At 42.1% G+C, this 23,737-nt stretch overlaps 1 protein-coding gene across 16 annotated transcripts in view; it reads right to left on the bottom strand.

The window, feature by feature from the left end:
- Nucleotides 1-23,737, bottom strand: part of BIN1 (bridging integrator 1) — a 219,188-nt gene that overhangs the window by 14,868 nt on the left and 180,583 nt on the right. For 4 of the 16 annotated variants that reach the window (XM_056861325.1, XM_056861329.1, XM_056861333.1 and 1 more), the window contains 5 exons: nt 19,822-19,866; nt 17,497-17,647; nt 10,738-10,866; nt 5,499-5,609; nt 4,465-4,488 (listed from right to left, as the gene is read on the bottom strand). In XM_056861325.1, the coding sequence (XP_056717303.1) occupies nt 4,465-4,488; nt 5,499-5,609; nt 10,738-10,866; nt 17,497-17,647; nt 19,822-19,866 (460 nt within the window). The remainder of the gene's footprint in view (nt 1-4,464; nt 4,489-5,498; nt 5,610-10,737; nt 10,867-17,496; nt 17,648-19,821; nt 19,867-23,737) is intronic. The other 12 variants (XM_056861337.1, XM_056861338.1, XM_056861340.1 and 9 more) reach the window with 7 other exon arrangements.

Below are 23,737 nucleotides of genomic sequence, written 5' to 3'. Positions count from 1 at the left end.
AGGCTGAGTTGGCTTATGCTGTTTTCGAACACATATGATGTGTTGCTATTTTATTTGGAATCCATTTTATAGCTTGCCCTTTTAATAAAATTCTTGTCCCTCACGCCCTCTATGACCTCTTAAAACCCTTTTCCTGAGTTCTGCTCAAATAGGCTGGGAATAAAGGGTGAAAAACAGAACATTTGTCTGGAGAATGAAGAAGAATGCTGTATTGCCTGCCATTTGATCAAAATACACTCTCTCAGGGCCAGCAGCAAGAGGATATTTAATTAAAAAAATAATTTTCTTGAGTAAAATATAACAAAGAATTATTTGGAATGGTCTTAGACTACCTAAAACCAAGCCAACTTGATACAGTGCTTCTAGTAGTAACATCAACAGTAAATGAACACCATATCACAGAGACTGTTTCACTTAAAAATACATGTTTTTAATCTGAAATTAATAAATCATTTAGCCATTTAACTATTTCAATCCTAATATTAGTATGTGGCTAGTATACTTTAAAAGCAGATTGTAAATAATCCCTTCTCAAGGACATTTGTAAATAAAACAGAGCATGTCATTATAAAAGGACACCTCATTGCAACAAATGACATTTTAAGGGAAATACTGCATATGAGATAGATGCCAAGCACTGTGGGCTACGGAAACATAAGTACCTGTCCCCACTGCCTAAAGAAATGTGGCATGCATTTCCATACAGCATTGTTTTTCTGGAGTGGATGCACATAACAAAGTGTGAAATATGCTCTCAAATTCATATGTAATCACACCATCAACACAGAGTCACTGAGACCCTACCTAATGTAATGTCACCTCTGACTGGGCTGCCACCACTTGCACAGAGGACAGAAAGGTAACAGACCAGAATAGACCCTGCCATGGCATTCCTTCTTAATCAAGGAGCCTTACAGTATTTTCAATGGCTCTTCTTCTTTTCAATGGCTTGATTTTAGGGATTGTGGGTATAAAATAATATGCTTCAGCCTGGGCTTTAAATTTTAAATTATTAGCTTTAAATTAACAGTACAATCCTAAAATAAGTTACACCCTCTGCTTATGTCTGCACTGTGTATATTAACTATGATGGCCAATTTTATGAGCCTATGCAAGTTTTTAAAAAGGATATTTTTGTTCTATATGCTATTGCAATAGGAAATAAAATGTTGCAGGTGGCCTTTCTTTTTAACAATGAGGCAGGTTTGGTTTATTAAGGTGCAAATTATTTTGGACTTACCTCAAAAAAAATCCTATGAATGTCTACTCAGAAATAAATCCTACTGAATAGTCAGTACACATAACATTGCAGCCTGACATCACAACCCTAAACAGAGTTACGCCCTTCTAAATCCATTGAAGTCAACGGGTTTAGAAGTGTGCAACTCTGCTTAGGATCCCACAGTCAATTTACTGGAAGTTTAACTACAGAATACTTTCATCTGGGGACAGTCCTAGCCTCAGCACACAACTCCTGCTTTAAATTAGTATATTTTAGCTGGGATAAATAGCAAACAACCAAAAGGCAAGTGGAGCAATGTTTATGTCTCTTAACCTGAACCAAGTCGACTACAAATCCAATGTTATTCTATACATTGTGAGGTCACAAACAGAAAAATCTGTTTACTAAATATTTATACGTATCTTGGACATTTTTTAAAGTGTAGGATAAAAAAAGGTTTAATTACAAGTTTAAGTGAGCAAGGGGAAGTTGAAGGAAAACTAGTATAGAAAATGCTTAGGAAGACACCACTGGGGAAGACACATTCAGCTGCTTGAGTTGAGGCTAGGGTTGCCAACCACCAGGTAGTTAAGCAAAGCAAGAGTAGGCACTTATGGCAAGAAAAGCACTACAAAAGAATGCTGAACAACATGTTTGTAATGACTAATTAAACAAACAACACAACCAAGAACAGAAGGAAATTCCTGTTACATGTGTAGAAAAGTCACCTCGTTCCTGCGGTGTAGACAGGTAAGTGAAGTGACTAAATATCAAAGTCCTGGAATGCCATGAGTAGAGAAAATAGGCTTCCGGTAATGAGTCCTATTTCGCTGGTGCTTTGTCAATTCAGGCAATCCTGTGATGTTCCGTCAAGGTTCCACGGAACATATGTTCCGGACAAGAGGGCATATCCCTCTTGTCCGGAACATATGTTCCGTGGAACCTTGACGGAACATCACAGGATTGCCTGAATTGACAAAGCACCAGCGAAATAGGACTCATTACCGGAAGCCTATTTTCTCTCTACTCATGGCATTCAAGGACTTTGATATTTAGTCACTTCACTTACCTGTCTACACCGCAGGAACGTGGTGACTTTTCTACACATGTAACAGGAATTTCCTTCTGTTCTTGGTTGTGTTGTTTGTTTAATTTGTCATTACAAACATGTTGTTCAGCATTCTTTTGTAGTGCTTTTTGTGACATAAGTGCCTACTCTTGCTTTGCTTAACTTCCTTGTAAGGCACTAGTGATTTTGTTTGATTTCCAACAACCACCAGGTAGTAGCTGGAGATCTCCTGCTATTACCACTGATCTCCAGCCGACAGAGATCAGTTCCCCTGGAGAAAATGGCAGCTGTGGCAACTGGACTCTATGGCATTGAAGTCCCTCCTCTCCCTCCGCTCTCCTCAGGCTCCGCTGCAAAAACCTCCCGCCGGTGGCAAAGAGGGACCTGGCAACCTTAGTTGAGGCCCTTCTGATGGAGAACCAAGGGAAATAAACCAGGCCAAGGTATTTCTTTTAAAGGGCCAGTTGCACCTTACAGGCATCAAGCTGGTGAACATAAGTAACCTGGGTATGTACATTTAAAACATATGAAACTCCTCCTGCAAAGACATAGAATTAATAAAGACAACAGAAAATCCACAAATGTGATGGACAAAAGTTTACGTTAGCAAATAAACATACATTTCAACATGCCCAGTGGTCTTGCAGAAAATATGGAAGCTAAATGTTTTTAGATGCATTTTGGGCCAACTGATTTCACTGTGTGTAGGGACATGTGCCAAGAAAAAAAATTATTATAATTTTGAATCTGGGATGTGGGGGGGTGTTTACCATGATGACTGATTTTTGGGTAGGATATTACCGGTTCAGGATTCAAATCCAAGTGGGTTTTTGGGTTCTGGTGTTTCAGAACAATTATTTTCAATGGAGAACCAAGCTGAGGGTTTGAGGAAGCTGTTTTTAAAGACAATGGCACAACATTTGCACAGAACCCAGCCTTGCCTATAATCTTAAGACCCCACCCCCTACGTTTCAAGCAGATTGAACAAAAGGGATTTGATTTTACAGACTTCCAAGGAAGGTCCCATTGAGAGGAAATGGCATCAATCACTGGTATTAAAAAAAACTCTGCATTCCTTTCATTTTCCTACATTCACAGAGACTGACAATTTTAAAAAATTACTTTTGCCAAAAAAATCTGTGTCTGTCATCCTTCTTTGATGTGGTCTATTGTTTGTTTTCTTTCATAAAATGAGGGAAAAGGAAGGGAAGGAGAACAGCAGATCTGCTATTATTGCACATGGGGGACTTTTTAATGGGGAGATGAAGTGGCACGTTCAACCAAATGACCTCAAAATTTCAGGGGAGCTAGTGCTTCCTGTCCACGCCCCAAGTTTCAAGTGAATGGGAACAAGGGGTCCAGTTCTACGGGCCCCTGAACAAGATGCCCCCAGGCATTCTACTTGCAAAGAAAAAAAGGGCTCTGCTCCCAGGGAGGGAAGGAGAAGCGACTTAGAATGGCAGCTCTGCCAGGCCATGCACCTGGCTTGCACTATCCAAAAGCCACCTTCCCTGGGCTAGTGCCTGGGAAATTTGGAGAATCAAAGAAAAACAAGATGTTTGCTGATGATGATGGCAAGCTCCCATACGCAAAAAGAAAAGGGTTTTTTTTTGGGGGGGGGTTATAATGCCTAAGAACCTGAGATTTGTGTAACCATTCCAAAAAACCACTGTAACAACCAGAAACAGTGATTTCGAAGTATATTTTCAGCTTGGAATGCACACCCCTATCTGTGCGCAGAAGATGAAAGGAGGGTCGGTGGTAAATATACCTCCATATCTGCTATCAGAGGCCCATAGCAATAAATATAACAATATAGGAAGAACTTCAATAAAAGGGTAAATTTGATGGCTGTTGAGAAGTATGCATACTCCACAATTGGGGACAAGAACGAAAGGCCATGCAGTCATTTCAAGTTATGAAGCAGAAGCAGATGCCAAAAAGCAACAAGGTTTAAGCTTCAGGAAATGTCATCAATATGTACTGTCAAAGCACAAGATGGGGGCTGCAACATACTACTTTAGAGCAATACACTGAAGAGGATGGTAATGGAAAATCAAGACAAGAATGACAAGCTTTGCATAGTAATTGACAACAAAGATATTGTTAACACACGCTGAGCAACACATGGTGTAGTTTACTGCACTGAGGGATATATTAAAAGAAAACTTACCTCCCATAAATCCCAAGGCAAAGACTAAGCATAGCAAAGAGCAACAGGAATAGAAACATATTAAGATATAATTATTCCAGCCAACAAACAAAGTACAGCCATATGTACAAAGTGTCCATGTACCACCCAGGTTGTTGCTGTTTTTTTAACCTAATTTAAGGGTAGACATTTAAGAACATACCATTCCCTGACATGAATTCAACATTACTATAAATTATTTTGGAGTGATCATTTCAGTACTTGTGTTTTAATTTTATTTAAAGTACTTGTCTCCTACTAAATAAAGGTGATTCAGAAGACAAGTTTTCATCTCACCATGTAGTGATTTGTGCAACTGTCACATGAGAACAGGGACATCCTTGTAGAGATGAGCAATCTACAGAAGCCTAGTGCATAACATACCAAGGGCATTGTGATAGCCTACCATGTGTCAATGGCACCAGAGTGCATTGGATGTCTTCAGGGAACTCTGTTCCCTGAAGATCTCCTACCAAATAGGGCCAGAAAAAAGCCACCATGTGTTAAGGGAGTAAAAAAAATACAACAGCCATTCAAAGCCATCCCAGATAACACAATGGATGCAGGTGCAAAATCCTTAGATTAACTTCCTATTAATATTGTCAGGAAAAATATCATAGGAAAGCCTTGTCAGAGTTTTCCAAAAAGGTTCATAATTGGAGGGTGGTGCAGAGCAGTGGCTAAGATAGTAACCTCCAGGAAGGTGACTTTTTCTCAGTCCCAGCCCTTTCAATTACAGTGTGGAGATGACAACACTATCCTACCCAATAGGGCTGTTGTTAAGGATTACTGTGATAATACATGTAAAGCACTCTAACAATAATATGTAAATGCAAACTATTGTTACAGAGTGTAAAGGGCAAGGTTTATATGAGACTGTCTGCAAGTATATTTTAAAAAAATACTTTCAGGACTCTCTCAGTTCCTATGGACACACAACCCTTCCCACCAGACTGACGAGGTTCCCCAAATGCTTAATATTTCATGGAGTCAATGAACAGCAACGGTAGACCAACCTGGGCTGCAGGCGTGGGTGACTTCCCTACAGGACTGTTATCTGGCTTAACGGGATCAAAATCCAGATCCAACAGGCTGGCTCCCTCCTGGAAGGGCCCAGGGGCATCAAACTTGGCAGCATTAAGGGGAAAAAGCAGTGCTGAGTATTAGTCAAATATGGGAAGAAATTAGTATGTGGAAGGTGTTATCCAGGTGCTGGAGATGCAAAAGTGATGTGTAAAGTCATGTAGTACAAACAACAAACGCTCACAAATTCCCACAGAATGCTTAATATCTTTGTAAAGAAAGACAGCCATGAAACAAAAAAGCACCAGTATCTCACATAACTGTTATCCAGACTAAGTTTCTATGTTATTGACAGTCACTTCCATCACACTGCAGCCCTGGGTGATACATAAAAGATCCTCTTCTGGTTTCAGTCATCTGTTACTTTTCTAAATGGGGACCAACTTCTCAAACGTCTTGCCTAAAATCCTTAGGTCAGCAACATTTTATTCAGCCGTAGCACCTACGCTGCTGCTGGAGACACCTGGGGCTACCTCGAAAGGACTGGATTTCAGGGAAATCTCTACTTTAGCCTCACAGCTCGCAATTCTGCCATAATCAGGAATACAGTACATGCTTCTCTGCTTAGAAGTTAGCTTTTCCCACTCCTTTCTTGTTTGGTCTGTCCTGACTGTAATGCTTTCCATAGCAGAATGCTGTGTTGAACAGCAATAATAATGCAAATTCTCTTAGCCCTTTTCAAGGCTTTCAACCTATCAAAGTTCTGTCTTCTAAGGGTAATATAATGATATAATCTTACCAATTGGAATTACTCTTACTGGAGCTATCAACCCTTCCTTTGTGGTGGCAGCACAACTATACAGTTACACGCACATTCAAACAGGGCATAATGGCCCTATTCCCGCAGAATGATTTACACAGTATACAGCTTTCACAGCTTGCTATTTCTGTAAAAAAGCAGTTTTGTTCAGAGATTTCATCATTATTTTATTTGACCCTAACAGTTCATAGTTTTTCTGGTCTTAGGCAAGGTAACAAACTCCAACTAGGGCAATATACTGAAGATTTCTGAAACAGTAGAATATCTAGTTAAACATAAGGCCCCAACTGAGGGATGTAAAATTGATGGTGCATCCAAACAGAAGCCTTCATAATTTTGATACAAACACAAGCACCTTACTTAAAGAGAGAACCCCTCTGTTCCACACAGCTGTAGTTCTCTATCAACTGCACTTCATATTTAATGCAATCTTTTTGTAGTATCTTTCTCTTGCTTCCATTAGAATGTGCTACCAACAGATGCGGTTCTTTTTCTCACCATTTCCTTATCTCAAAGAAATGAAACTTAAACTAAAGTGATGACTTGTCATCTAAAGATTTCTGGTGTATAGATTCCAGCTGAGATCTATAGGTGCTAGTCTTTCTTGCTTGAAGAAAAAAACAAAAAACAAAAAGACTGAAGTCAAATATTATAGCGATGTTGGACTCTTACCTGTCACTGAGTCACCTGTACCATGTGTCAATGAGTCCTTTTATTTGGGTTTTCCTTCCCATTCCACCCCCACCCCAATCAGCCCAACAACATACTGAAACTTTCACAGGGAAAGCATTCATGGCTAGAAATTTTCCAGTGGTTTCTGCTCTAAGCACCATATGCATCAGTTGGAAATCCATACTCCTTTAAAACGATGCTGTCCAGTTCAGGTGTCCTGTACTCTAGTGCAAGTTCAAAGCCAAATGCTCTGTTTACACAAGTGTTTACACATTAACATACAAAACACACAATATGGTGTAACAGTTGTTGAGGCATGCTGCATGGAAAGGATAGGTGTAGACAAGGATAGAAGGCTGCTCAGTGGCCCACGGCTTTCTCTAATACGCAAGCGTGCATGGGGCATACAATCAGAATTTGTGGACTAGAAACAGCTGCTTGGTCTCCCTAAGAAACATCAATTCTCTTCTCTACTGCTGCAAAAGTTCTTACAGTCTTCTCTGCCATTTCCAGTTACCTCAGAGGTCTCTGTTAGATCTATCATATATTCCTGAGGAGGGGGAGAAAGTTTGGTGTATGTTTGTATATGTCTGATTCATAAGCATAAAATCTACCTGTTGACTATTACAAAGGCCCCATTTTTCAGTGAGGAAGTACATTTGTGGCCTGGCTGTACTGCTCTGGAGCACAGGTGACAGCTCATAGGGTGGCCTGCTCCTCCAGATTGCAGCTGACTGCTCATATACAGGGTTGCCAGATCCCAGTTTGCCATGGGTGGGAGATTTGGGGGTGGAGCCTGAGGAGGGCAGGGTTTAGAGAGGGGAGGGACTTCAATGCCATAGAGTCCAATTGCCAAAATGGCCATTTTCTCCAAGGGAACTGATTTCTACCAGCTGGAGATCAGTTGTAATAGCAGGAGATCTTCTGCTATTACCTGGAGGTTGGTAACCCTACTCATATAACAGAATGCTTCTCCATTCAAAAAGGTTGCATCTACATAGCTATTTAGTATGTCAGAGAAATGTTAAGGCAAGGACCCTTTGTTCTGATCTTTGTGGGGGATTTTTAAATTTGTTGTGTTTATTAAAACATTTTTACCCTTTTTTCCCTTACAGTCCATGTGACTCAAGGCGTCTTACAAGCCAGCACAGAGGGAAAAGGCATAAAAACCAACCAGATGGGTCTTTTTGTATTGATTTAATAGTTGTTACCTTGCACTTTCACCCCTAAAAGGGAAATCAAGTGAAGCAGCAAAAATGGGGCAGCAAAAACATAGATTTACTACCTCATTAACAACTAGGCCCAAGGCTGAGTACATAAGAAGTCTAAAAAAAAAAAAAAGTCCATTTGGATTTTTCTGGAAATAGCCACAAACAATAGCACACCTAGGCATGCCTGGTTGCTGGGCTGGTGATACCTTGGTGCTTGAATGAAAAATCCAAATGGCAACCCCACCTCCCACTTAGCAATAATACAATAAAATGAAGAACTCGACACCTTCTGATACTGTAAAAAAGTGCCACCTGAGGCAATATCCTCATAGCAACTCTAAGTATGACTTGCCCTCCCTGTTGCAGATTCTGCCTTCCCCCACAGAATTTGTCCCTGCCGATTTTGCTGTGTGTAGTGTTGCCAGCTGCCTGGAGGAAAAAAAATGTTCCTGTGCCTAACATGGGCTTAATGGGATGTTATTTACCAGGTGATGTAATTTACCTCCATGCAATGAAAATCTTCACCTGTCCATTTCCACAAATTAAGCCTTTATTAAAAGAGCTGGGACATTTTTCTCCTCCTCACAGGCATTCTTACACATGGCCATTAAGTCTTTACACCTGCATTCTCCGGGGTCTTATTTTAATCCTCAACAGTACAAATACAGGACTTTGTGCATGCATGCACCCCTCCCTTCTGCATGTTGGTATAATTTTTCTGCCACAGGCTACCTATCTGCCTCCTGTAATTCCTTCATTTCTGATCTCTCAACAAAGGAGATCTCTACATGCTATTGTTCCTTATCACTAAAATTAAGAGACAGAGAGATCTGAAAGAGCTGTCACATTTCCTCTGCTAGAATTGGCTCATGTCTCCATTGTCACTACTTCCTGGCCAGACAGGAAACGATGCCTGATACTCTTTCATATTTCCATTTAGGTAAATTCAAAATTGTTCTCTCACTAGTCATGACCAGAGCCTGGTGTTTTTAAAATAACTAGGTGGCAGCTTTATAAGCTTCCTTGGAGCGCCTAAAAGGAATCCTAATCCAACAGCTCACGCTCTCCACATGACTTTGTGAGATGACCCCTCAGCCCTTGAAACCTGTGGCCTAAACTTGCCTTTTTTCCCAATTCCAGGCCCCTTGTGCAACGTTTCAGCCGTCGAACAGGAGGAAGAGGTAAAAGCCGCAGGCCACCGTGCTGAGGTAAGGAAGGAAGAGTGGAATCAGGAAACAGAATGGCTAGAGGTGTCACTCAATGAATAATGAAAATGATGGTGACAATGATGGATTTGAATTGTGGCAATGTAGCCAGAAAACTAGTCAGGATGCTTTCCTTCCATCCGCTCCCCCCACTGGAATTTAAAGATCCTTAGGATGAGCTAGTGATAAAGATTCACATTTGCTTGTCCAGGAACTCTTTTGGGCACTAAGCTACAATAGAATTTCCCCCCAGTCATTTCTCAAGCTTTACAAGGTTAGCTTGAGTGGCCATAGGATGCCGAATTGTTGAAGGATGCTAGTGATTTTTAGAAGAGACTTCAAACATAGGCTACTGGGATAGAAGTGATCTGTCCGGAGGATACAGATTAAAGCCCCACAGAGAGTTGCAGAATGTAAAGTCACAAACCCATCTCTCTTATAGAAATACTACTCATGTGAACAAGCTACTCATTCCTATTTCTAAGGAGAACAGCTTGATTTTGAAGCTTTCAAAACCACACATGTGCTTTATATAGCTATTTCATGTGTCTTTGCAAGCCAGGCCTGGTTCATAGTCTCAAAAATACCAGACACAAAGCAACCATCTCATTAAAGTACATGGAAGAAGTAATATAAGAGTCAAAAATAGGGTTGCCAACCTCCAGGTACTAGCTGGAGATCTCCTGCTATTACAACTGATCTCCAGCCGATAGAGATCAGTTAACCTGGAGAAAATGGCTGCTTTGGCAATTGGACTCTATGGCATTGAAGTTCCTCCCCTTCCCAAACCCTGCCCTTCTCAGGCTCTGCCTTAAAAATCTCCAGGTATTTCCTAACCCGGAGCTGGCAACCCTAGACAAGAAGCATGCATCAAAGTCAAATGCCAGGGAGGCACTGTTCCATTTCCGGAGGGAGAAAAATCAAGTGACCAAGGGACAAAGCATTAGGATTTTCTATACATGTTCTGTAAGAATATATCTTATCCAGCATATATACATATTTGGCTGAGGAGAGATGGGTTTGGTCTCCATGGCCTTAGCAGCTGTGATAAAGATAAGAAGCAAGACAGATTGAGGTGGAACCACTCCACACTGCCTGCTTCCCTCTTCCCTCAGTCACAGACAGACCACAGCCTAATAAAATGGAATTAAAAGCTCACTATTCTATTTGCCTACTTCAAATCCTATTGGCTCTCTACAGCCACCTGACTTCCCCGGCCAGAGAAGTTTTCATGGCCTGACACCTCTAATAAGGAAGAAATAAAAAATGAAGTTGAAGTGGATAAAGGATGAGGGAAAGAGGCAGGGAAGAAGGAGAAGCTAACCTGTGAGGGGGTTGTCACACTGATCTCTGGGACAAAATTGTCATCAAACAGGTTGATGATGTTCTCCTGCTTCATCTCCTTGGACGGAGTGAGTTTTGGAGGTGGCGGCACGGGAGGGCCTTTCCTCAACTGCATGCAAGCGAACACATGGCGACAGCACAGACAGCAACACCCAAAAAACCAGAGACAGGAACCTAGTTAGCAAAAACTTAAAAAAATAAAAAAACTCACACCAATGAAGGATCTACAGGGAGGTAAAACACAAACAAAACAAGCATGGGAGGAGGGGGAAACAGTCACACACTTCCAAAAGAAGGCTTCGCATCATTAGTTACACTTCGGTCGTGGGCAGGTTTCCCTTCTGCAGAGGAGAAGCGTAACACAATTAATATGCATAGGATATATCATGCATACATAATTAGAGTCTGTGCAACCTTCTGGAGGACAAGGTAGGAATGCGCACGCTACAATAGAAAGTGCTGAAAGTTTGGGGAAGATGGCAGGCGCTACTCTTGCTAGCAATACCTATTTGGATAGAAAATGAAGACACCCAAGCCAACTCTACTGGCTCCTAAAGAAAGCATGCTCCCAACAAGCTGAAACCCACTCTTTATGATGGATACTGGGCCATCTTCACCACTCGGAATCACACCTCTGCAGACTAAGCAAAAATGGAATGAGATCCAACAGAAATCAGGACCAACTCAAACACAGCATACTTGTGCTACAACAGGATAAAATTATGCTGGACTGGACATTCCTACTCTATATTACATTAGGAGGTTTTTTTTTATCATCCCGAGCAAAATTTAGAGGAGGATACATGCAGGATTTTGCCTTTTCTTCCATCATCCTTCTTCATTCAGTTTTATGCATCAAACTGAATACATTAAGAAATTCTGCATTAGCTGAATTAGTCCCATTTCTTAAGTAGAATGTTAGAACAGAATGTATCGTAGCAATTGACCATTCCACGTCAAACATTATGCAAATTCCTCTTGTTACTCTCTACCAATCCTAGAACCATAATTTCCTAGGACAGGCGTCTCCAACATGGTGCCCATGGGCACCATGGCATCCACCAGCACCTTTCCTGTCAGTTGCCAAGTGTTTTTTAAGTGCCTGGGGCCAGGAGGGGCTTTTGCCCAGCAAGACTTCTGATTGGCTGTGCAGATTTTTTTTTTTTTTGCCAAAAAAGGCTTCCTATGCAAGCTTCATATCTTATTGGCTTTTGGGTAGAAATGCTGCAGTTTTGATTTCCAATAAAGGACTGATTGAAAGGTCCAGTTCTAACTCTTGGGAATAGGAGGGAATGTATGAGAAAACATGCCTGTCTGCCTGCACCAGCTCTCAAAAGGGGCTCTGTTTTCCTTCCTCTGATACTTAAATAGCATTTCACCCTCAACCATTCTTACTATGGACTACAGATCAGATGGAAACCCTATACTCTGTATAGAATAGGTTAAAACTGGGCAATATTTTTTTACTAAATTCAAAAAAAGACCCAGTAGTTGTAATTTCTTCATGTCTTTTTTGCATGCCATTACATGTATTCAGAGGTCTTTAAAAAAAGAATATCACTTTTGGACCAATCCATTCTCCTTTCACTGTGTTGAATGATCTCATTCTAGAGCTCTAACAAGGAAACCAAGATCACAACATCATCCTTCTAGCAGGTAGGTGATCCATTTGTATGCATCCATCTATAAGCAAACTATCCAACATTTAAATAGTGCTGCAAGCAACTGTATGAGGGGAGATACTGCTATTTGAACCTACCCTTTCACACTGGTCATCTTCAGAGGCCCTGCTTTGGTTGCCCCGCCATCTGAGGCTAGAAGGGCTTTCTTGGTCATGGCACCAAAACTTTGGAGCTCCCTCCCCAGGGAAATTTTCCTGCTATTAGTTTCTTCTTCCAGTGGATGAAGACTTTTTTGTTTCATTTGGCATATCCTCAGTATCGATTATTGGTCCTCCTCCCTGGTTCTGATGTTGCATAATTCTTCATATTTATTGAACTATTTTATAAATTTAAAGATGGTTTTTAATTATTCAAATGTTTCAATGGTTTCATGTTCATAGCCTTGGAGACCCTGATTGGGTGGAAAGGTGGCATAAAAATGTTTTAAATAAATAAATATTATCATTATTAATAATGATAATAACAATAATAATCCCTTATGATCTGCTCTATCCTCTGGCTATATCTTCTCTTTATTACCTGATTTCTAGGGTTGATGCAGTTCTTCTTGCATTTGTTTTTTTATTATTTCATTTTTAATAACAAAATCCATTATTGATTTACATTGTAGAAATTGATCCTCTCTATAGCTGTGCAGAGAATTAAATCACAGTGTTTAAAGGCCCAGAGGCACAACACCAGAGTTCCTGAGCTGGCCAAAAGAATAGCAACAGAAGCAATTTTACTCTTTTCGAAAACGGCTCAAAATGTTTTGAGAACCCTTCTGTCTCCCACAAGATACGCAAGTGTATAGAACAAGAACTATTAGTTTTTTTCAGATATTTGGTGGTGGTGGTGGTGGTGGTGGTGGTGTGTGTGTGTGTGTGTGAAAAGCTAATCACTGTGGCAAGAAGAACTTAGTTGAACCCTGGTCTGTCAACATTGCTTAGCCACCATGGTGTAATGGTTAAGAGTGGAGGCTTGGAACGGTGGACTCTGATCTGGAGAACCGGGTTTGATTCTCCACTCCTCCATGTGAGTGGCAGAGGCTAATCTGGTGAACTGGATTTGTTTCCCCACTCCTACACATGAAGCCAGCTGGGTGACCTTGGGCTAGTCACAGTCAGCCCCACCAACTTCACAGGGTGTCTGTTGTGGGGAGGGGAAGGGAAGGTGATTGTAAGCTGGTTTGATTCTTTCTTAAGTGATAGAGAAAGTCGGCATATAAAAACCAACTCTTCTTCTTCTGATGTTCTTTCAAAAGTTCAAATTGAAGCTCACACCCAATTTAGTAATCTACCTGCAGGTACAACCGATGACCCGTGCTATTAAGATGTACTCTCAAGTGATCAACAAAGCTTCTGCTTTGCAAATGTCTTCATTATCTGTGTATAAGGCATATAAATTCTTATAAAGGAATTAATCCTGTCTTTCCTTTAGATGTTTTATGCTCTTTTGGCTCCTTTGCCTTATAAGTCTAATGCATTACATGACCAGGATTAGGTATGGTAGCTAGTCTAAACATGTCTTAAAGGAGAACCACCAGCTGATGGCAGTGTTCACCACATGTTCTATTTTGTGTTTATGCATTGCATTCAACAGCCTCTTCAGCTATTATAGCTTGGATGAGATTTAGGTATTCTATTAGCCTTCAAAGCCAGATACAGGCAGTAATTTCTTTTCAGGGAGTTGAACATGGCTCTAAGCAAAGTTACACCCTTCAAAATCCATTGACATCAATTAGTTTAGAAAGGTGTGACACTGCTTAGAATGGCACTGTTTGTTGCTTATGTTGGACACTCATCTCATTGTCATCTTTATTCTGATTTGGTAGGCTTTTGCAGTAATTTCACAACTAACAAACTCTATTTGATTCTAGACAATAGAGCAGAAAATAAAAGGAGAATATACTATTGATAACACTGGCACTATTATATTGTCTTTGGGTCTCCTAAGGCTATCATCCAAGTCCAGCTAAGAGCAACCATTCAGATTTGCCCCATCATGAGAAAGAGAAGCTTGTTCAACATTGTTGGGATGCAGATAACTAGCAAAAGTAACACAGCTCAGCCAAACTACCAACTCTTGAAAGTCTTGAATGCACAAGGCCATCTTCCTAGAATTATGAAGGTATGTCATTTTCTAAAGGAATGCAGAGCAAGAAAGCCACACAGTTAGCAGTGCCCTGCATGAAAACTCCATAAAATCCAGTACTTCTCAGACTGTAGGCTGAGATCCAAAAGTAGGTGAAGGCCAGGAGGGTCACAAGACCAGAAGGACAGGGCGAGCTGTGGAAAGATGCTCTGTGCCTGCAAGCAGTTTACAAACATTAACATCCTTTGCTCTGCAAGTCATTCTCTCAGAAAGGGAAAGATAGGCTCAGCCTGCCAAGCACAAGGCGAGTGCTGCACAGAGAGGTTCTCTAACCAACCAGTCCAACAACTTCTCACCAAGCTGAGCCCTGGCATGAGGGGACATTTGTAACCTATGCCTATCACCTCCTGGTAATAATAGGGCAGTGGTAAGAAGTGAGGCAACATTTTAAAAATGTGTCATCAATATTTTAAAGAAAACTTGTCCTTAAAAAAACTTTTGGAATAGGAGTTGCACCCATAAATATTTGAATTGGGGAAACCTTTAAGTTAATGGTATTTAGAAAGACAATATAGGAGCATCTGTCCTTCACAATTTATTGACATGAGGTGAAACAGTCAGCCTCCCACCAAATGACTGACATGTATAATAAAAGGAACAAAAAGAAATTGTTCCCAGGACCAAGGGAACTCTGAGGAGACATACCCAGCAGTACAAAAGTGTAGATTAAAAATAATAATAAAGGCCACCAGGAAGTATCTCAGAACAGAAGTACCTTCTGTGAACAGGAAATAAGTCGCCATTGTTACTTTGAAGGGATAAGGACTATGTAATCTTCACTGAGTGGTCTGAACAAACAGGAATTTGGCACTCCAAATGTGTGGCTTGAACGTACCCAGCATGCCAATTCCTTGTCTGAAAAATACTGTCATTCCAGGCCCCCTATATGTAAGGAAGCAGGATTCTGAAGTGAGACAGGGAAATCAGGCATGCCAACATCTTGCTGTATTCAACTGGAGCTTATGTCAGGAAGCATCCCATGAAACCACCTGAGAAGTTACTTTTCAAAGCAGAATACCTGGTTTGAATCGCATGTTTTAACATATCTGGGCCTATTTCATGTTCACACTAAGCATTTTTTTTCCTCCAGAGAGGTTGGTCTTCTACTAAATTACCTTTCCAGTTTAGATTGGGTCTGTCAATTTAATAAAAAGCCCTGTCAGATGCAAACTCCATTTTCAAGGGTCCTGTCTTACATTAGGAAAATCCTTTCCTTCTCCCAGACAGCCTTTTCATATGTCTACACTAAAAAGAATGGAACTTATCCTGCACTTATATATCCCACAAGTACAACTCAGCAAGCGGTACTGTAATTCAACCTCCTTAAGTAACAATCTGGTACACAGTTCAGAATAAAAATAATTTCATTTTTTTTAAAAAACAAAAACCCTGGAACCTATACCATAGTTCTGACCGCAGAAAATTTCTCCATTCGCAGTTTGGTGCTTTAAGAGGAAGGGGGAAACAACTACCTTTGTGTGGCCAACATAAACTGTCGGAGTTGCAAGGCTGTCAGATTAGTTTGACAGACAGCATTTAGATCAAGTGAGTCTGTAAAGATGCAACAGGTCTGGAAACTCCCTGGAGAGCCTGAGGGAGCTGGCCAGAACTGGTTATGGCCAGAAGACTGATGCAATGTATTGAAACGTCTGTATGACTAGGCAAACTACTGTGATTGGTGCCTGAGACAACATTGTGTATATAACTGAATGCAACTAGAGCCCATGTGTTGGGATGCTATAAGCGGAGGAGGAGTGTGTAAGGATTTGTATGATATCTGTGCGCTGTAAAATAAACGAGCACTGCTTTTCTAGTAGCAAGGAGTTCTGGTGGTGTTTTCCTGGACCAACTGCATAATTTGCTGGCACCCACATCATAAATAACAAAAAGGATAAATAAAAGCCATTCACACTGTATATTTGAGAAAGTTTACAGGTCAGCAAGAATTTTTTTAAAATTGTATTTTTCAGACACAACTTTATATATTGGAAAATAATACAAATATTTTTAGGGCTGACTCACATTTGCCTTTTTTTCTGATATACATACTGGGGTGCTACCATCCCTACTGGTAGTAATTCACATAAACTCCAGCTGGTGAGAAAACCACAATGGCAATACAAAGAAGCATCCAGATTTCCAGATAGAGGGTTCACATTGTTATTACAGGCCTACCATTCCCAATGCTCTGTTAGTGTGAGTGGCGTACTCCTGCAACAGGGCTTCCCACTATCATTGTGACCACATAGGTCACTCAAACCCAGTTTTTTTTTAATGCTTACAGAGGACAGGATCTGTTCTGTAGTCTTTGTGCCATATTGAATTTCAAAGAGCAGTCCACACAAACTATGAGAACCAGAACTCTTGAAATTGTCACCTGTATGTCTTTACCCTGTATCTAAGTCAATTGATTTACCTGCTTACCTAATTTACCCTTTCCAACTAACAAAACCACCTGCCTTGCTTTTTAGGCATCAAATTGTCTTCCTTATTCTACTAGGTGCCTGGTTTCATTGACTTCCCATTTCATTGACTTCCTGTTTCACTATTTCTAGTGGTCTTCAAGAAGCTGTACCAACACCAACACATGCCGACCCCGGCCTTCTTTGCTTAGCCATACCTTTTCTTGCTTTTATGTACAATCATTTACCAGACATAGTAGAGAACAAGACAAGGTTAGTCTTGCATGACGGACCCATTGTGCTGCTGAAGAGGAACTACTGTGGCCCATTTCTACTCAAAGACATTGCATTAAACCAGAACAACATTAAAAGAAATTCAGGATGCTTCCAGTATCTAGAACTGAAGAAGAGTGGAGAGAAGACAAGGATTCAACATTCAGTAGTCACTAGAGAAACCTGAGCAGGATAGAGGTGACCTTGCATCTCCCAAAAAAACAAAGCAGAGGCAGCAACCCTCACTACCTGAGATGGAGACTTAGGGATGCCTCCCCCAGGGGTTTCCAGAGTGGATGGCTCCAGCTCATGGTTGATTGCCTTGGTCTCAGGGCTGGTGATGGGAGTCCCATCAGGTGGAGATGAAGGGGTTTTGTTTGCTTTTGCAGGGGTACTGTCACTGCAGGAAAGAGAGAAAGAAAGAGAGGTTCAGAATCAGCATTTTAATGTGTCATTTAACAATTCTTGGAGACATGGCACAGGGATGCTACAGAAATGCTCCTTGCCTGGGGCCCTTCAGTGTGTCTGCATGTGTACCTTCTACCTGAGAAAGGAAAACCAAGAGCATAAAGTAGCAACAATATATTATTCCTAGACCATAAGAGAAGGTCCAGTGGCCTGTTGGCATATGGGATGAGGGATTCCTTTTGGTAGGAATAAAAGTGTGCTGATGATCAATACCTGGCCCATAATGATAGCGCATGCAATAAATTGTTAGAACCTGTGATTTCAACTATGAAGAGATGGATTTTGATTAAAATACTGCTTAGTTTTAAACAGCATATCCAGTATGTGAAGCAAGAACTTCAGCCTCATTCTGCATTGCACAGTAGCTACCACAGTCTCCAAAACCCAAAAGTCATTCACTAGCCATGAGAAGTGCCTACTGATAGAGCTCACACTAAAGCTATACATAATGTAGCCGGCTAAAGAGGAGAGCAGAGAAGCTGCACTGAACCATCTTGTTTGTTTGAGAAACAAGCATCAGAGGTGGTTTGCATGGCCACAAACACAGATGGCTTTAAAAGATGGTCAGACAAATTCATGGAAAATAGGGCCATCAAAAGCCATTAGCCACAAAGACTTAAGGGAACCGTCATATCCAGAGGCAACAAATCACTGAATTCCAGTGCTAGAAGGCAACATCAGGAGAAGGTCTTGGCCTCTATGCCCTGTTTGTTGTCACTCCAGGACAACTGGTTGGCTGCTGTGTGAAACAAGATGCTGACTCAGATGGACCATGGGTCTGATCTGGCAGGGTTCTTGTGTCCTTAAAATTCAACATTTGCTCTTTTCAAAAATCCTCTATGGCTGCATTTTTATGAGGCTCTCTTAACTCAATAGGACTCATTTCTAAGAAAACATACTCTACAAGGTTACCATTTGACCGGCAGTGAATTACATGGAAGGTATAGGTTCAAGTAATAAGAGGTGAGCCAACAAAACACACCCACAACCATTTCTACCCAACTGCCTTGCTGGGACCTTATTCAGTAAGGTTCCAGACTTTTAAGCTTCAAAAGCCAAACTGACGGCACACAGATAATTTAGTCATAAGATGGTAGAAAGGCAACACTGAGAGCTCTCTCAGTGCAGAGTAACACAGAAATATATGCCGCTGTGCAAATTTTATTTAGCAGGCTAATTAGTAGATGAATGAAAAAACCTGGCTCCCTTGCAGGCTACATAATTTCTAGGGACAATGTAGAAGCACTGAACAGAATTAATTTTGTTCCTCTTCACAACTGAAAAGCAGTGCCTTCAGGATAAAACCATAATTTATGTCACTCCAGGATATGACAGAAGAAGAAAGGGTGTGGGGAAGGCAGAAAGAAACATTATAATAATTTTCTAGAAAGAAAAAAAACAGATGGTTTTGTGGGAGAGGCAAATCCACCAGAGGGGATGAAGAACACAGACACTGGAAGAGCTGTGATTTCCTTGTGCCTTGTGGTGAAAAACAAAACAAATCTCCTCACACTTGAGCTTTCTTCTTAACTGGTACCCCCTGTTATCAGTATCCTCAAAGTGGGGCCACCAACGTTTGGACTGAATCCTGTAGTAGTTCCTTGAAAAAAAGCTTGATATACTGACATTAGCATATGACAATATTTAGCTCCATGCCATGGGAAACTTCACATGCCGATTTCTGCATATCAGGTCATTGCCCATTACAGAAAGAGCAACTTTTATTTGCTATGTTAAGCAACTATCTGTAGTGCGTGTGCACAGCATGAGCAGACAGGAAGGTATTACTATCATTCCTCCCCCCAATGATGCTTTTGGAATACATACAGATGCTTCATTTTAAGGTCTACTAAAAAACCCTGGATTTTTAATTGAGGTGCAAAAACAAGGAAGATATTAGAACAAAGACTTAAAACACGTTATTTGGATTATTCAGACACACAAAGAACCCAAAACAATTCCAAGGCAGAGCAGATGGAACCATGCAAGGAATTCCATTCCAGCCACCAAGTCAACAATACACTATGCTATTAGACATCAGTCTTGTTTTTGAACTTTAACATCCCAGTCACAGCTTTCACAGAATGCAGCTTGCCATACCAGTACCTGCTGATCTTTTTCCTCAGCCTGGAGAACAGTTTAGTTTTCTTTCTGTTGAGGATGGCACACATCAATGATCTCCGTCACAAAACAACATAACTACACTAACAGATGCACAAGCCAACACAGTTATCATGAAGATACTAAACCAAACATAAATCAGACAGGCTTGGTCCAGACTTCACACGATGGATATTGAACCTTCTCGGTAAAGAAACATCCACTAACTGCTATGCAAATGCTTCGAGGTTAGGTCGGGGTAAAGGCCTCCTTCCTTCCCTTTGCACACTACTTATCACCATCTCTCCCTCTAGGCCCCTAAAAGTTATAACAGAAAGTATGGTGGGAATGGTTGAGAATCAAAGTGGGTACCCTGAATCACATTCAGGAGCTGCCCATTGCCCCTCACAAGTCCCTTATTAGAATGAACTGAGAATACTCTTGTACTCATTGGAATCTGACAGTGCAATCCTAGGGTGGGGATGTGCTCAGAGATTGACCTTTACACCAGCATATCTCTTGAGTTACGCTGCCATAAGGGCTAGTTACACTGGTGCAAACCCCCAGTGCTATTCCACCACTCTCAAGCACCACCACAGCCCCACACCAGTGTGTTTTGTGGCAGTTCTAGGACCACGGCTGGAGTTAGTCAGCTCCATAAGCACTTTCAGCCCAGGAACACCCAAGCCCAGTTGCACTGCAGTTGTGCGGGAGTAGGGATGTTAGCCTCCAGGTGAGACCTGGGGATCCCCTGGAATTACAGCTCATCTCCAGTCTACAGAGATCAGTTCCCCTGGAGAAAATGGATGCTTTGTGGGGTAGACTCCATCCCCAAATCCAGGCTCCATCTCCAAATCTCCAGGAGATTCCTAACCTGGATCTGACAACCCTACCCCATTTCCCCAACCAGTGGCCAAGGGGGACCTGGAACCCTATGCAGGAGCACATGAGCCACAGCCTCCTGGCACCATGGCCCCTCGTGCACAAGGGGGATTGGTGCATCATAAAAGCTGAGAGAGATGGTGTGGGGAAGGGGCCCATATTTTCAGCTCCGCACTGGGCTGTAAGCTCATTCCTTTAGCAGGCTCCCATCTCCCACCCAGACAGGGTGCTTTATTGGTGTTGTGTGGTGGAGCCCCTCCATTCTATGTGGAGTACGTTGCCAAACAACCCTTAACTCATTCACTTTCAGGAACACAGCCTTGAGCAGCTGCTGCCATGGTGGATGGATCATTAGCAGTCGCTGAGCGCTTCAACACAGGACTGGTGAGAGTAGTTCAGATGGCACCAGCCTGTGCCTCGGGGGGGGGGGGGGTGAGTTGCAGCAGAGTTCTGCCCCATGGGCCACATAGTGGAGTCGCTGGTGGGACATGACCAACATGGCTGCACCCTGCAAGACATTCCTGGCCACTTGTTGCTGCATGTGTCTCTGTTTTGCTTTCCTGCAAGTGAGGATTCAAGGGAGACCTCTGGGTGTGGTTAGTGCCGTTTCCCCCCACACACTCTGCTCAGTCTGCTGTTCCAGCCTGCCCCCTGGAGTGGTGTTGCACCTAGCCAGCCCTTCCAAGTTCCACCTGAGACACCAGCCCACTTAGATGCATACAGTGCCAGGGAAGGCTTAGTCCATCTCCCCATGGCCTCAGGGAGGTGGCAACTTGAGTCATCAGACCTCACCATGCTTTCAAGTTCAATAAACTCTATCTTGTGTTACAACTGAGTCTCTGTCTGTTTGGTTCTGACTGCATGGCAGGTGCTCCACACCCCTCCCTGCCCCACTCCATCCCCACCCCATCTGTGACTCCCCCAAGGTCTGCCTGATGACGTACAAGAGGGAGGGCTCTTGGGTGGCTCTGGATGGTTGTGCAAGTGGCCTCTGGTCCCTCGTCATGGTCTTCTGCCAAACATAGCAGGGGCCTAGCAGAACCTCCAAGGCTGACCTCACACCTGGTCCCCCCTCTCAACTCAATGGCTGCAGTGTGAAGGGGGGATGGGCCAGTGGGTGGAATGAGCCACTGTGGGATGGTGGTTAGAGTGTCAGACTAAGATCTCAGAGCCTTAGGTTCAAACCCCCACTCGTGCCATAGAAGCTAGCTGGGTGGCCTTGGGCCAATCACACAAACTCAACCTAACCTCCCACACAGGATTGGTGTGAAGATAAATGGAGGATAGGAGAAAGATGTAAACCACTTTGGATCCCCATTGAGAAGAAAGGTGGGATATGAATGCAGTAAATGAAGTAAATAAATGCGTGCCTGCTCTAAGAAGGGGGGGTTCTCTGGGGAGGTATCACTGAGGGGGCAGGGGATTGTGAAGTACCCAGAGTCAATGGCTGGGTAGTAGGCATTGCAGCAGACAGACTTGATATCTTTGAAGAGGGTGGGGAGGGTGTTGGAAGGGGAGACGGGCATCTGACTCAGGTCCTAGATGCTGTAGCAGGGCACTCTCTCCTTCTGGCATCTTAGAATGTATCACTAGAGAGGCCACTCACTGTGCCCCTAAATCTTCCCTTTTCATCACCTCACAATTCTTATTACAAGGCCCCTTTGTCTTCAAACCAGTGTTGTGCTGGCAAACATCACAGCAAGAGTAATAGGACAAAAAGAATCCATCTCAGGATAGAAGTGTAGCTTCCATTGTGGCAGAGCTTCTTCCAAATTGTTATCAGAAATAATTGAATTGAAATAGAAACACTAAAATTTGAAAAAGTTGCATTGAATCAAAGCAGTTAGAGCAACCAAGATGAAGTTAAAGAGATAAAGCCAAGGGCCAAAACAGATGCAAGAAGTGACATCAGTGTTTTGGAAAGAATAATGGCTGTTGCATGGGGCTCAGATTCAGATTGGGGCCATGATGCAGGAGGAAAATTAACCTTTCCAACTTCCATGTGCTTTCACCAATTGAAAATGATCACCCAAACATTGTGATTGCCCTGTCAAGGGAAATGATATTCACCCTCCCTTTGTTCAGTGTTTTTCTTTTAGAGGACTAATATGTAGGTGTACAATTTCACAGCAAGCACAACCACCAGGTAAAGATACCACGTAATGTGTGTTGCTCATTGACTTCCAATCTCTTCTCTCTCCTTCTGGCATCTTAGATTTTAACATTTTAACTAGCGTCAGTTGTTGGGAAGAACTGTGCATATGAATGATACTTTAACAGCAGTAATCTAACCATGGGTTCAAGCTAATGTTCCATATAAGAGGTTAAGAAATGGCAGACCACAGGGCTTCCTTAGTCAATTGCCCTTCAATTTCACATTTGAAAACATCTGTGCATGTGTATGCAACAGAGTGACTGAGCACAAGACCAGATGTAAAGCAGTAGGTGAAGATTCCACACTAGCTTCCATTTGCTTTCCTAAAGCAGCGCATCCAAGCCCCGGTTATCTTTTCCTTAATGCTGTTGGCACATTTATCGCATTACTGCACACACAGCTGGGAGTCTGAGTTCCTAAATTGCTTCATCACTCATGAATTTGGGAGAGAGCCAGAGGCCATCTCATCCATTTAGTGAGGCCTGCCTTCCCCTTAACTGTAAGAACTTTGAGGAGGAGGCAGAAAATTTACATTCAATCCCAACAATAAAATTCCTTCTTTTTCCTCTTGCTATAAAGTTGTGTTGGTGTGTTTAGCAAACAAAGTTCTAAGACACATTGAATTTCTTTCCAAAGAATAACAAAGTAGATTGGCTGAAAAGTGGTAAAGAGTTCTTTCAAAAACAGAAATGGATCATGGTGACTGTTATGTATGTACATAGTTAGGATAGTAAGCAGGGGGAAACCGAGGAGCTTGAGTTCCAGGCGAAGGCTCCTAAGCCCTGCTCGCGCGATTGGCCCGAGCCAGCGCGCCCCATTGGCCCTAAGCCAGGTCGCGCTATTGGCGACCCGGGGGTTGTTCCCTCCTATCACGGATCAGGGGGG

The sequence above is a fragment of the Euleptes europaea genome, chromosome 15, assembly GCF_029931775.1.
Source record: "Euleptes europaea isolate rEulEur1 chromosome 15, rEulEur1.hap1, whole genome shotgun sequence".
Lineage (NCBI taxonomy): Eukaryota > Metazoa > Chordata > Lepidosauria > Squamata > Sphaerodactylidae > Euleptes > Euleptes europaea.
Note: the sequence above shows the minus strand (reverse complement) of the source record. Positions and strands in the feature narration are given on the sequence as shown.